At 45.5% G+C, this 13972-nt stretch overlaps 1 protein-coding gene across 1 annotated transcript in view; it reads right to left on the reverse strand.

The window, feature by feature from the left end:
- The window catches only part of LOC138674484 (dynein axonemal heavy chain 3-like), a 3367401-nt gene that overhangs the window by 984201 nt on the left and 2369228 nt on the right, over positions 1 to 13972 (reverse strand). Inside the window, 1 exon segment of the mRNA XM_069762320.1 lies at positions 11567 to 11680. Within this exon segment, the coding sequence (XP_069618421.1) occupies positions 11567 to 11680 (114 nt within the window).

The raw sequence follows: 13972 nt of genomic DNA on the forward strand, positions 1-13972 counted from the left end.
AGTGCGCCCGCCGAATCTGCCGGCCGGCAGATTCGTTCCAGAGTGAATTTTGATCACTGAGATATAACCTATCTCAGTGATCAAAATAAAAAAAATAGTAAATGACCCCCCCCTTTGTCATAGGGACAATAAAAAAAATAAAGAATTTTTTTTTTTTCACTAAGGTTGGGGTAAGAACTAGGGTTAGGGTTAGGGGTAGGGTTAGGGTTAGGGTTAGGGGTAGGGTTAGGGGTAGGGTTAGGGTTAGGGTTATGGGTAGGGGTAGGGGTAGGGGTAGGGTTAGGGGTAGGGTTAGGGGTAGGGTTAGGGGTAGGGTTAGGGTTAGGGTTTCAGTATGTGCACACATATTCTGGTCCTATGCGGATTTTTCCGCAGCGGATTTGAAAAATCCACAGTGCTAAACCGCTGCCGATTTATCGTGGATTTACCGCGGTTTTTCTGCGCATTTCACTGCGGTTTTACAACTGCGATTTTCTATTGGAGCAGTTATAAAATCGCTGCGGAATCCGCAGAAAGAAGTGACATGCTGCGGAATGTAAACCGCTGCGTTTCCGTGCAGTTTTTCCGCAGCATGTGTACAGCGATTTTTGGTTCCCATAGGTTCACATTGAACTGTAAACTCATGGGAAACTGCTGCGGATCCGCAGCATTTTCTGCAGCGTGTGCACATACCTTTAGAATTAGGCTATGTGCACACGGTGCGGATTTGGCTGAGGATCCGCAGCAGTGTTCCATCAGGTTTACAGTACCATGTAAACATATGGAAAACCAAATCCGCTGTGCCCATGGTGCGGAAAATACCGCGCGGGAACGCTGCGTTGTATTTTCCGCAGCATGCCAATTCTTTGTGCGGATTCCGCGGCGTTTTACACCTGCTCCTCAATAGGAATCCGCAGGTGAAATCCGCACAAAAAACACTGGAAATCCGCGGAAAATCCGCAGGTAAAACGTAGTGCCTTTTACCCGCGGATTTTTCAAAAATGGTGCTGAAAAATCTCATACGAATCCGCAACGTTGGCACATAGCCTTAGGGTTGGGTTGGAATTAGGGTTGTGGTTAGGGTTAGGGGTGTGTTGGGGTTAGGGTTGTGGTTAGGGTTATGGCTACAGTTGGGATTAGGGTTAGGAGTGTGTTGGGGTTAGTGTTGGAGGTAGAATTGAGGGGTTTCCACTGTTTAGGCACTTCAGGGGGTCTCCAAACGCAACATGGCGCCACCATTGATTCCAGCCAATCTTGTATTCAAAAATTCAAATGGTGCTCCCTCACTTCCGAACCCTGACGTGTGCCCAAACAGTGGTTTACCCCCACATATGGGGTACCAGCATACCCAGGACAAACTGCGCAACAATTACTGGGGTCCAATTTCTCCTGTTACCCTTGAGAAAATAAAAAATTGCTTGCTAAAACATCATTTTTGAGGAAAGAAAAATGATTTTTTATTTTCACGGCTCTGCGTTGTAAACGTCTGTGAAGCACTTGGGGGTTCAAAGTGCTCACCACATATCTAGATAAGTTCCTTGGGGGGTCTAGTTTCCAAAATGGGGTCACTTGTGGGGGGTTTCTACTGTTTAGGCACACCAGGGGCTCTGCAAACGCAACGTGACGCCCGCAGACCATTCCATCAAAGTCTGCATTTCAAAAGTCACTACTTCCCTTCTGAGCCCCCACGTGTGCCCAAACAGTGGTTTACCCCCATACATGGGGTATCAGCGTACTCAGGAGAAACTGGACAACAACTTTTGTGGTCCAATTTCTCCTGTAACCCTTGGGAAAATAAAAAATTCTGGGCTAAAAAATTATTTTTGAGGAAAGAAAACGTATTTATTATTTTCACAGCTCTGCGTTATAAACTTCTGTAAAGCACTTGGGGGTTGAAAGTGCTCACCACACATCTAGATAAGTTCCTTTGGGGGTCTAGTTTCCAAAATGGGGTCACTTGTGGGGGGTTTCTACTGTTTAGGCACACCAGGGGCTCTGCAAACACAACGTGACGCCCGCAGACCATTCCATCAAAGTCTGCATTTCAAAAGTCACTACTTCCCTTCTGAGCCCCCACGTGTGCCCAAACAGTGGTTTACCCCCACACATGGGGTATCAGCGTACTCAGGAGAAACTGGACAACAACTTTTGTGGTCTAATTTCTCCTGTAACCCTTGGGAAAATAAAAAATTCTGGGCTAAAAAATTATTTTTGAGGAAAGAAAACGTATTTATTATTTTTACTGCTCTGTGTTATGAACTTCTGTGAAGCACTTGGGGGTTCAAAGTGCTCACCTCACATCTAGATAAGTTCCTTTCGAGGTCTAGTTCCCAAAATGGGGACACTTGTGGGGGGTTTCTACTGTTTAGCCACATCAGGGGCTCTGCAAACGCAACGTGACGCCCACAGAGCATTCCATCAAAGTCTGCATTTGAAAACGTCACTACTTCACTTCCGAGCCCCAGCATGTGCCTAAACAGTGGTTTACCCCCACATATGGGGTATCAGCGTACTCAGGAGAAACTGGACAACAACTTTTGGTGTCAAATTTCTCCTGTTACCCTTGGGAAAATAAAAAATTGCGGGCTAAAATTCATTTTTGAGAAAATAATTTTTTTATTTTATTTTCATGGCCCTGCGTTATAAACTTCTGTGAAGCACTTGAGGGTTCAAAGTGCTCACTACACATCTAGATTAGTTCCTTTGGGGGTCTAGTTTCCAAAATGGGGTAATTTGTGGGGGATCTCCAATGTTTAGGCACACAGGGGCTCTCCAAACGCGACATGGTGTCCGCTAATGATTGGAGATAATTTTCCATTTAAAAAGCCAAATGGCGTGCCTTCCCTTCTGAGCCCTGCTGTGCGCCCAAACAGTGGTTTACCCCCACATATGGGGTATCTGCATACTCAGGACAAACTGGACAACAACATTTGTGGTCCAATTTCTCCTATTACCATTGGCAAAATAGGAAATTCCAGGCTAAAAAATCATTTTTGAGAAAAGAAAAATTATTTTTTATTTTCATGGCTCTGCATTATAAACTTCTGTGAAGCACCTGGGGGTTTAAAGTGCTCAGTATGCATCTAGGTAAGTTCCTTGGGGGGTCTAGTTTCCAAAATGGGGTCACATGTGGGGGAGCTCCATTGCATAGGCACACAGGGGCTCTCCAAATGCGACATGGTGTCCCCTAACAATTGGAGCTAATTTTCCATTCAAAAAGTTAAAAGGCGCGCCTTCCCTTCCGAGCCCTGCCGTGTGCCCAAACAGTGGTTTACCCCCACATATGAGGTATCGGCGTACTCGGGAGAAATTGCTCAACAAATTTTAGGATCCATTTTATCCTGTTGCCCATGTGAAAATGAAAAAATTGAGGCGAAAATAAATTTTTTGTGAAAAAAAAGTACTTTTTCATTTTTACGGATCAATTTGTGAAGCACCTGAGGGTTTAAAGTGCTCACTAGGCATCTAGATAAGTTCCTTGGGGGGTCCAGTTTCCAAAATGGGGTCACTTGTGGGGGAGCTCCAATGTTTAAGCACACAGGGTCTCTCCAAACGCGACATGGTGTCCGCTAACGATGGAGATAATTTTTCATTCAAAAAGTCAAATGGCGCTCCTTCCCTTCCGAGCCTTACCATGTGCCCAAACAGTGGTTTACCCCCACATGTGAAGTATCGGTGTACTCAGGAGAAATTGCCAAACAAATTATAGGATCCATTTTATCCTGTTGTCCATGTGAAAATGAAAAAATTGAGGCTAAAAAAATTTTTTTGTGAAAAAAAAGTACTTTTTCATTTTTACGGATCAATTTGTGAAGAATCTGGGGGTTTAAAGGGCTCACTATGCATCTCGATAAGTTCCTTGGGGCGTCTAGTTTCCAAAATGGGGTCACTTGTGGGGGAGCTCCAATTTTTAGGCACACGGGGGCTCTCCAAATGTGACATGGTGTCCGCTAAAGAGTGCAGCCAATTTTTCATTCAAAAAGTCAAATGGCGCTCCTTCCCTTCCAAGCCCTGCCGTGCGCCCAAACAGTGGTTTACCCCCACATATGAGGTATCAGCGTACTCAGGACAAATTGGACAACAACGTACATGGTTCAGTTTCTCCTTTTACCATTGGGAAAATAAAAAAATTGTTGCTTAAAAATCATTTTTGTGACTAAAAAGTTAAATGTTCATTTTTTCCTTCCATGTTGCTTCTGCTGCTGTGAAGCACCTGAAGGGTTAATAAACTTCTTGAATGTGGTTTTGTGCACCTTGAGAGGTGCAGTTTTTAGAATGGTGTCACTTTTGGGTATTTTCAGCCATATAGACCCCTCAAACTGACTTCAAATGTGAGGTGGTCCCTAAAAAAAATGGTTTTGTAAATTTCGTTGTAAAAATGAGAAATCGCTGGTCAAATTTTAACCCTTATAACTTCCTAGCAAAAAAAAATTTTGTTTCCAAAATTGTGCTGATGTAAAGTAGACGTGTGGGAAATGTTATTTATTAACTATTTTGTGTCACATAACTCTCTGGTTTAACAGAATAAAAATTCAAAATGTGAAAATTGCGAAATTTTCAAAATTTTCGCCAAATTTCCGTTTTTATCACAAATAAACACAGAATTTATTGACCTAAATTTACCACTAACATGAAGCCCAATATGTCACGAAAAAACAGTCTCAGAACCGCTAGGATCCATTGAAGCGTTCCTGAGTTATTACCTCATGAAGGGACACTGGTCAGAATTGCAAAAAACGGCAAGGTCTTTAAGGTCAAAATAGGCTGGGTCATGAAGGCGTTAAAGGGACCCTGCCACCCACCCCCAGGTGTTTCTATGTATAACAGCCACCTTGTACAGCAGTAATGCTGCATTTGTACATGGTGGCTGACTTTTTCTCCTTGCCCAAGTGGAACTCAACACGTACAAAATGTGTCTCATTGAGACCATTCCACTGTCCCTGAGTTGTGACTTTCCTTTCTAATGATACGCAGCACCACCCTTGGTAGCGCTGCCCGTCTTTTGACATCATTGGTTAGCTGGCTGCGCCAGTGCGTCCGCCCTGCTCGAAACAACGCCCCTCGGTGTCTTATTTATTTTGACAGCGAGGGTGTGCTTTATGGGCACGAGCAGTGCATATGTTCACCTGTCGTCACTCATCTCCTTCCGCCTTCTTCAGACTATGCGGCCTCATGGCCGCAGCATGCGAGAAGGGATCAGCAGAGGCCGCCCAGTCTGAAGCAGGTGTAAGGACGTGTGTGAGCGGCGAAAATATTTACTGCTCAAGGCCACGAATCCCAGCACCGCAGTGTGACTTTATGAAAAGGCACTGTGGGTCTTGGATTCATGGCCATCGTTAACCGCACCGGCCAACATGAAATGAGGTCATAAGACGGGCAGCGCTAACAGGGCATCGCCAAGGGATAACACAAGAGCGCAGACTCCTGTGCAGCAAATAAAAACGCTCAGGAATCTGCGCCCAGCACCAAGGCGTTATTTGGGACACCTGTGCTGCGTCTCCTTAAAAAGACAAGTCACGCCTCCACTACTGTTTGACAGTATAATGGGCTAAATAGTGTACGTGTTTTATTCAGTGTGTGGAAGTTGCAAAATTCATAGAGCAACCTTTGACTTGTGCAGCATTAATGCTGCACAAGGTGTGGCTCTTGTACTTTGTAACACCTGAGGGGGGGTTAAAGGTTTCCTTTGAAATTGGTTCAACTAGGCTTCGGCCTACACTCTGCTCCCCCTGCTTACCCTTTGCTCCAACTCCGCTAGTTGGGGCTGTAGGAAGACAATCTTTAATAGGCAACGCATCCTGGTTCCAGCACCGTCAGCAGTTTCCGGGTAGTGCCAAGCTCACTGAGACACCTATGCTTGCCCCGTCGTGTTGCGGTCGGGTTAGCCAACTCCAGGGTGTCTCCAGTTTAGGAGCTTCCTATGTGGGCTGCGTGAATTGGCAGTCAAGGCTGGTTCTGTAGTGCCAGTAGGCCAAGCTCCCCCTGTAGGACTGTTGGGGTTCGGTAACTGCGGCTGCCTCGCGGCCTAGCTGTTCTCTCCTCTCCTGTGGACCTTCTGGTCCACCACCTGGTTCCAGCACCATCAGCTGGTTCCGGGCCGAGCCTTTGGCTTAGGTGCCTCCTCCTGGGTTTCCGAGTTCCGCCAACGCCAGGCGGTCCTTGGTAGTGCTTTTAAGCGCGGGCACCTACAGCTTAGTAACCGGGTTCCAGCACCGTCAGCTGGTCCTCGGTCATGCCATTGGCTCTTGCACACTGTGGCAACGCTTCCGGGTTCCAGCACCGCCAGCTGGTTCTCGACAGTGTTTTTGTCACGGGTACTCCCTCGTGCCCAGCCTGGTCCCAGCACCGTCAGCTGTTTCCGGGTAGTGTCAAGCTCACTGAGACGCCTGTGCTTGCCCCGTCGTGTTGCGGTCGGGTTAGCCAACTCCAGGGTGCCTCCAGTTTAGGAGCTTCCTATGTGGGCTGCGTGAATTGGTAGTCAAGGCTGGTTCTGTAGTGCCAGTAGGCCAAGCTCCCCCTGTAGGACTGTTGGTGTTCGGTAACTGCGGCTGCCTCGCGGCCTAGCTGTTCTCTCCTCTCCGGTGGGCACTCTGGTCCACATCCTGGTTCCAGCACCGTCAGCTGGTTCCGGGCAGAGCCTTTGGCTTTGGTGCCTCCTCCTGGCTATCCGAGTTCCGCCAACGCCAGGCGGTCCTTGGTAGTGCTTTTAAGCGCGGGCACCTACAGCTTAGTAACCGCGTTCCAGCACCGTCAGCTGGTCCTCGGTCGTGCCATTGGCTCTTGCACACTGGGGCAATGCATCCGGGTTCCAGCACCGCCAGCTAGTTCTCGGCAGTGTTTTTGTCACGGGTACTCCCTCGTGCCCAGCCTGGTCCCAGCACCGTCAGCTGTTTCCGGGTAGTGTCAAGCTCACTGAGACGCCTGTGCTTGCCCTGTCATGTTGCGGTCGGGTTAGCCAACTCCAGGGTGCCTCCAGTTTAGGAGCTTCCTATGTGGGCTGCGTGAATTGGTAGTCAAGGCTGGTTCTGTAGTGCCAGTAGGCCAAGCTCCCCCTGTAGGACTGTTGGGGTTCGGTAACTGCGGCTGCCTCGCGACCTAGCTGTTCTCTTCTCTCCTGTGGGCCTTCTGGTCCACATCCTGGTTCCAGTACTGTCAGCTGGTTCCGGGCAGAGCCTTTGGCTTTGGTGCCTCCTCCTGGGTATCCGAGTTCCGCCAACGCCAGGCGGTCCTTGGTAGTGCTTTTAAGCGCGGGCACCTACAGTTTAGTAACCGTGTTCCAGCACCGTCAGCTGGTCCTCGGTCGTGCCATTGGCTCTTGCACACTGGGGCAACGCATCCGGGTTCCAGCACCGCCAGCTAGTTCTCGGCAGTGTTTTTGTCACGGGTACTCCCTCGTGCCCAGCCTGGTCCCAGCACCGTCAGCTGTTTCCGGGTAGTGTCAAGCTCACTGAGACGCCTATGCTTGCCCCGTCGTGTTGCGGTCGGGTTAGCCAACTCCAGGGTGCCTCCAGTTTAGGAGCTTCCTATGTGGGCTGCGTGAATTGGCAGTCAAGGCTGGTTCTGTAGTGCCAGTAGGCTAAGCTCCCCCTGTAGGACTGTTGGGGTTCAGTAACTGCGGCTGCCTCGCGGCCTAGCTGTTCTCTCCTCTCCTGTGGACCTTCTGGTCCACCACCTGGTTCCAGCACCGTCAGCTGGTTCCGGGCAGAGCCTTTGGCTTAGGTGCCTCCTCCTGGGTATCCGAGTTCCGCCAACGCCAGGCGGTCCTTGGTAGTGCTTTTAAGCGCGGGCACCTACAGCTTAGTAACCGGGTTCCAGCACCTTCAGCTGGTCCTCGGTCTTGCCATTGGCTCTTGCACAGTTGGCCAACGCATCCGGGTTCCAGTACCGTCAGCTGGTTCTCGGCAGTGTCTTTTGCTCTTGTGCCTTCTGCTCCCCATCCTGGTTTCAGTACCGTCAGCTGGTTCCGGGCAGAGCCTTTGGCTTAGGTGCCTCCTTCTGGGTATCCGAGTTCCACCAACGTCAGGTGGTCCTTGGTTGTGCTTTTTAGCACGGGTACCTCCTGCTTAGTAACCGGGTTCCAGTAACGTCAGCTGGTCCTCGGTAGTTCTATTGGCTCATGGACCTTCGGCTACCCATCCGGGTTCCAGTACCGTCAGCTGGTTCGCAGCAGTGTCTTTTGCTCTTGTACCTTCTGCTCCCCATCCTGGTTCCAGTAAAGTTAGCTGGTTCCGGGCAGGGCCTTTGGCTTAGGTGCCTCCTTCTGGGTATCTGAGTTCCGCCAACGTCAGGCGGTAGTTGGTAGTGCTTTTTAGCACGGGTACCTCCTGCTTAGTAACCAGGTTCCAGTAACGTCAGCTGGTTCTCGGCATTTTCTCAGCCTTCTTGTACCTTCTGCTACATTTCCAAGTTCAAGACCCTAAAGACGACGACCCAGAAGACCACCCCTAAGATGACGACGACGACGACGGCGGAGACGACGACGGCGGAGACGACGACCCTGGAGACAACGACCCTTGAGACGACGACATGGAAGACCGAGAAGCAGAAGAACAAAAGGCTGCAGAACAAAGAGCAGAAGAACATTAAGCATTACACTTAATATCAGAGCAAAAGATATTATCTAAATTATATGCAGAAGAAGACTAAGCAGTGTATGGGGGTGAGTCCGTTCCTCCTTGTGGTGCCCCTGGATAAAGCCTGATGCTGCAGGCCAAACTGAACGCGGACAAATGTAACTTTTGTGACAGGCAGAACGGAAGGTGTAATCTTCAAACTTTTATAGATAACAACTACGGCAATGCCTGTCACAAATGAGGATATGATGAAGAAGTAGAATAGGAAGAATAATAATAGTTGAATAAAATTAATATGAAGAATGCAATCCAAAAAAATAATAGGTAGAAGATGAAGAAGAAGGTTAATAAGGTGAAGAAGAAGTTGATGTCAAAGATGCTGATGATGATGAAGATGAAAGTGTGGGAAAAGTAAAAAAAAAGAAGGGGAAGGGCGTGGAATAGTGAAACATCAAGATCGGACAAAATAAAAAAAAATTTACATAGTCAATATCTTTGTCACTCCGAACGTCTTTAAAAAAAAAAAAAATCATGCTATTCTATTTGATTGGGCTAAACCTCTATGCCTTTAATGTCTCCGCCACCTCACCAAATACATCCTACATTATTCTTAGTTGTTTTCCTTCATGTAGAATGAACCTACAAGGAAAGAAAGGGTTTATTTTAATTCCGATATTTTGGTCCCATTGACTTGCATTGGGATCGGGTATCGGTATCGGCAATATCCGATATTTTTTGAATATCGGCTGATCCAATCCGATACCGATACTTTCCAATATCGGAAGGTATCGCTCAACACTAGTGGTGATCTAAAAGTTGTTGCACTTCTTCTTGGACTGTAGCTTAGATATGCCAAGTATTGTTGTTTTATTTGTGAGTGGGACATTCGTGCATGAGAAATGCACTATTTCAGAAAGGACTGGCCACTCTGTGAAAACCTGGTTGCTGGACAGAAGAATGTTAAACATAATCCTCTTGTTGATCCAGGAAAGGTGTTTCTCCCTCCTTTGCATATTAAGCTTGGGCTTATGAAGAATTTTGTCAAAGCAATGAAGCAATGTGCAAATTGTCTCTTCAGAGAGGAAGAGGACTAGAACTCTAGTGCTACCTATTGGAAGTAGCAATCCTAACAGTTAATGTCGACCCTTTAGCAAGCCTTGTCACATGACTTAGGATAATAGCCAAACCAGAATCTCAATTTACAGACACTGTGTTTCGGGGTACTGCCCCTCGTCAGTGCAAAGTTGAGATCTGGCTTGGCTGATTGAGAGGTATCTGACTGGGATCCAAGAAGTATTGTTCCTCCTTGCGGAGAGTGACATGATAAGAATGTCGAGGTGAGGAGACTTAAATCCGCAATGCTCCTCTGGAAAATATGCAAATTGTCTCTTCTGAGAGGAAGAGGACTAGAACTCTAGTGCCACCTATTGGAAGTAGCAATCCTAACAGTCAATGTCGACCCTTTAACGAGCCTTGTCACATGACTTAGGATAATAGCCAAACCAGAATCTCAATTTGCAGACACTGTGTTTGGGGTGTGTGACATAAGGCTTGTTAAAGGGTCAACATTGACTGTTTGGATTGCTACTTCCAATAGGTGGCACTAGAGTTCAAGTCCTCTTCCTCTCTGAAGAGACAATTTGCATATTTGCCAGAGGAGCACTGTGGCTTTAAGTCTCCTCACCTCGACATGCTTATCATGTCACTCTCCGCAAGGAGGAACAATACTTCTTGGATCTCGGTCAAAGCAATGAACAAAGAATCGTAAGCCTTTTCTTACTTGCTACAAAAATTTCCAAAAATAAGTGATGCAAAGATTAAAGAAGGTATTTTTATTGGCCCACAGATCAGAGATATAATTAATGACAGTAGCTTTGATGGTCTTTTGCAAGGTGCTGAACAAGTGGCATGGAGAGCCTTTAAAGATGTGACCTTCAACTTTCTCGGCAACAGAAGGGCACCGAACTTTGAATAACTCGTGGACAACATGATCACAGAATATAATTTGATGAAATGCAATATGTCAGTAAAAATGCATTTTCTACATTCTCACTGGACTTTTTTCCAGCCAATCTTGGTGCCGTTAGCGATGAACATGGTGAATGATTTCACCAAGACATTGCACTGATGGAGAAAAGGTACCGGGGAAAGTGGAGTACGTCAATGCTGGCTGACTATTGCTGGAATCTTATTCAAGAAGCATCTGACATGGATTATAAACAAAAGTCGTCTGCAAAACACGTTTGAACAATTGCTTTTGCTACTGACATCGATACACATGTATGTAGTATCTCAGACATCATAATGTAGTCTATAAGCTGTTGTTTCTTAAAAACCTTGCATGATATAGACTTTTGGAGCACATATTCGTATTCAGCATATCAAAATCTATAAGATACAATACAATTTTCTCAGGAGACAAAAACTTCCCTAAAATTTGTTGTGCAGTGATACACTTATCCATACTTGATTCATTCTAACAAATATTAGTTTTTTTCTGCTTGGGTGTGAAAAATCCACTTGCCATGCTGGACACCCTCCCTAACATTATGCTGGGGCGATATGTGATAGGGCGCTCACATCAAACTGGGCCAGTTCTTGCCACTGGTCCAATTGTTGATCCAAAAATCCTTGAGATTAGAGCTCAGGTTTCCAGCTTGAGAAAGGTCACGGTCTAGGTATGACTGAACATGGCTGATTAGGTGGTGATTTTTTTTTACACATGTATATCAATTTATGTTTATTGTTTTTGGTTCCATTCTGATGTACAGTATGTTCCTCTATAGTAACAGACCAAAAGGAAACTGTTTAGTTTAATCATGTGCTCTATCTGTCCCTTATTACTTTCCCATTATCTATAAAGAAAAATAGAGGACTGGTTCCTTTTTCATTTTTTTTTTTCATTTTAACTAGTAACTGAACATATTTATTTCTTAACATTTACACCAGGTAAGAGTGATTAGTGAGATACATGAATCAATACAACATTTTTAATTTGCCTGATTTTTTATTACCTGAATTACACGTGAGAAGTCCCTTAAACTGAATACATAGTGAGATTTTGAAGGCATGGGAAGTAATGCCAGTGCCACTTGTCTATATAGATCCATTGTGGCCCACACCAGGATCTGCAGAATAAATATTAAAAAACAATTACTGGCTTTGTGTTCAAGAGAAAATGTGCATCTGTCAACATAACAACAATTTAAGATGTATCATTTCACAGATGGGTGATGTACAAATGCAGAAGATCACAGTCAGTTAAGCAAAAAGAAAGAATAAGGACAATGTCATGAAATCAAACAGCATCTGAGCTTTAACAAAATCAATTTTTCATTTAGAAGGTTAAGAGCGTCGCTATATCTATGTATCGTTATATATATATATATATATATATAATGCTATCTTGCTCTAAAAATACAATTTCTTTGTCTAAATATGAACAAGCTGTCTTAATGTGTGATGTCCTTGGTCTGGCAAAGAGAGAGAAGTTTGAAAAGGAAATCTCCAGCAGCTTTTAATGCTTGCCCTTTGATCATGTGCCTTTTACAGTCCCGGCAAAGTACCAATTTGACTAGTTCTCTCTGTTGATATTTGATGACCTGGATGTAGAAAGCGTAATATGGAGTAAATGATAAAAAAGAAACAACAATCTACCTACATAGTAATTTTCTTTAAGCATCAGGTTTGTATAAGCATTATAGACACATTTATTTTACTTTTTGCAGCTTAGATCCATTTTTAAAGCATGGTGAAATTTCATAGATTCTTCGTTACCTTGTTATTGTATGTAGCTAGCCAAACTGATATAACTTTTTATGCTTTTGTACTGCATAGAGAAGGTAAATAACTATGGTGCATTAGTAAGGGGTGTGGACTGGATTGTCACATTCCTACCCTTGAAGACACCAATCGCATTACTGTTATGCAATTTGAATAATGTCTTGTGTATTTTTGCAAATACTGTGTCATGTGTTTTGTATTGTATTGCGATATCTGACCACCATCTACTCACGTCCTCATCACCGTCCTCCTCAACTGTCACTTATGTCCACCAACTCATGTCCACCCCCCCAGAAACCTTGCACATCTAGACACTCACACACTCTCTGACTTTATTCTACCACTGTCCTCCATAGCTTCACTCCACGACACAGACACTGCCACTAGTTTCTACAATGACACGCTTGTAACAGCCATCGACTCGGTCATCCCTGTCATGCATAGCAGAGTGAAACCAATAAACAACCCTGGCACAATAACGTCACTAAAATCTTCAGCAACTATCCAGAATTGCAAAGCGGCATTGGAAGAAAAAGCACTCGCAAGATGACCTCACCTCATTCAAACAAACAACACTCGCATTCAAATCAGCTCTCATCCCTGCTAAACAAGCCTACTTTATATCCCTTGTTTCTTCCTTAACCCACAACCCCAAACAGTTGTTCAACACTTTTAACTCTCTCCTCCACCCACCACTGCCCCCTCCGACTTCCCTAATCTCTTATAAGGACTTTGATATGCATTTCAAAAATAAGATACACCAAACAAGGCAAGGCTTTGTTGTCCGAGCACCACAACCCCTTTGTATACCAGATCAATGCCTTAACCCCATAACTTCCCTTTCCAAAATCACTGGAGAGCTTCCTCATCTTTTCTCCAAATCACACCTCACCACTTGTGCGCTTGACCCCATCCCATCCCACCTCCTCCCCAACCTCACCACTACACTTATCCCATCCTTAACCCACCTCTTCAACCTATCACTAACTTCTGGTACCTTCCCCTCTGCTTTGAAACATGCCACAATCACACCAATCCTCCAAAAGCCAGTCCTTGACTTAAGCGCTATGTCCAGCTATCGCCCTATCTCTTTGCTCCCATTTACTTTGAAGCTCCTTGAGCATCGTGTCCACGCTGAACTTTCCTTGCACTTTGCATCTAACTCGCTCTTCGACAACCTACAATCTGGCTTCCATCCCCACCATTCCCCTGAGTTTGCCCTGACCAAACTTGCTAATGACTTACTTACAGCCAAAGCTAACAGACAATGCTCTATACTCCTCCTTCTTGACCTGTAATCTGCCTTCGACACAGGTGACCGCTGCCTCCGACTACAGATCCTCTCTTTCTTTGATGTCAAAGATCTTGCCCTATCCTGGATCTCCTCATACCTTACCAACCTCACATTTAGTATTTGCTACAACAACAATACCTCCTCATCTCGTCCTCTCTCTGTTTCTCAAGGCTCTGTCCTAGGACCCCTTCTCTTCTCAATCTATACCCTTGGCCTGGGACAACTCATAAAGTCCTATGGCTTCCACTACCATCTATATGCTGATGACATGCAGATCTACCTCTCTGGCCCAGATGTCACCTGTCCAGAATCCCAGAGTGTAAATCAGTCATGTCCTCCTTCT

Source organism: Ranitomeya imitator, chromosome 4 (genome assembly GCF_032444005.1).
Source record: "Ranitomeya imitator isolate aRanImi1 chromosome 4, aRanImi1.pri, whole genome shotgun sequence".
Taxonomy (NCBI): domain Eukaryota; kingdom Metazoa; phylum Chordata; class Amphibia; order Anura; family Dendrobatidae; genus Ranitomeya; species Ranitomeya imitator.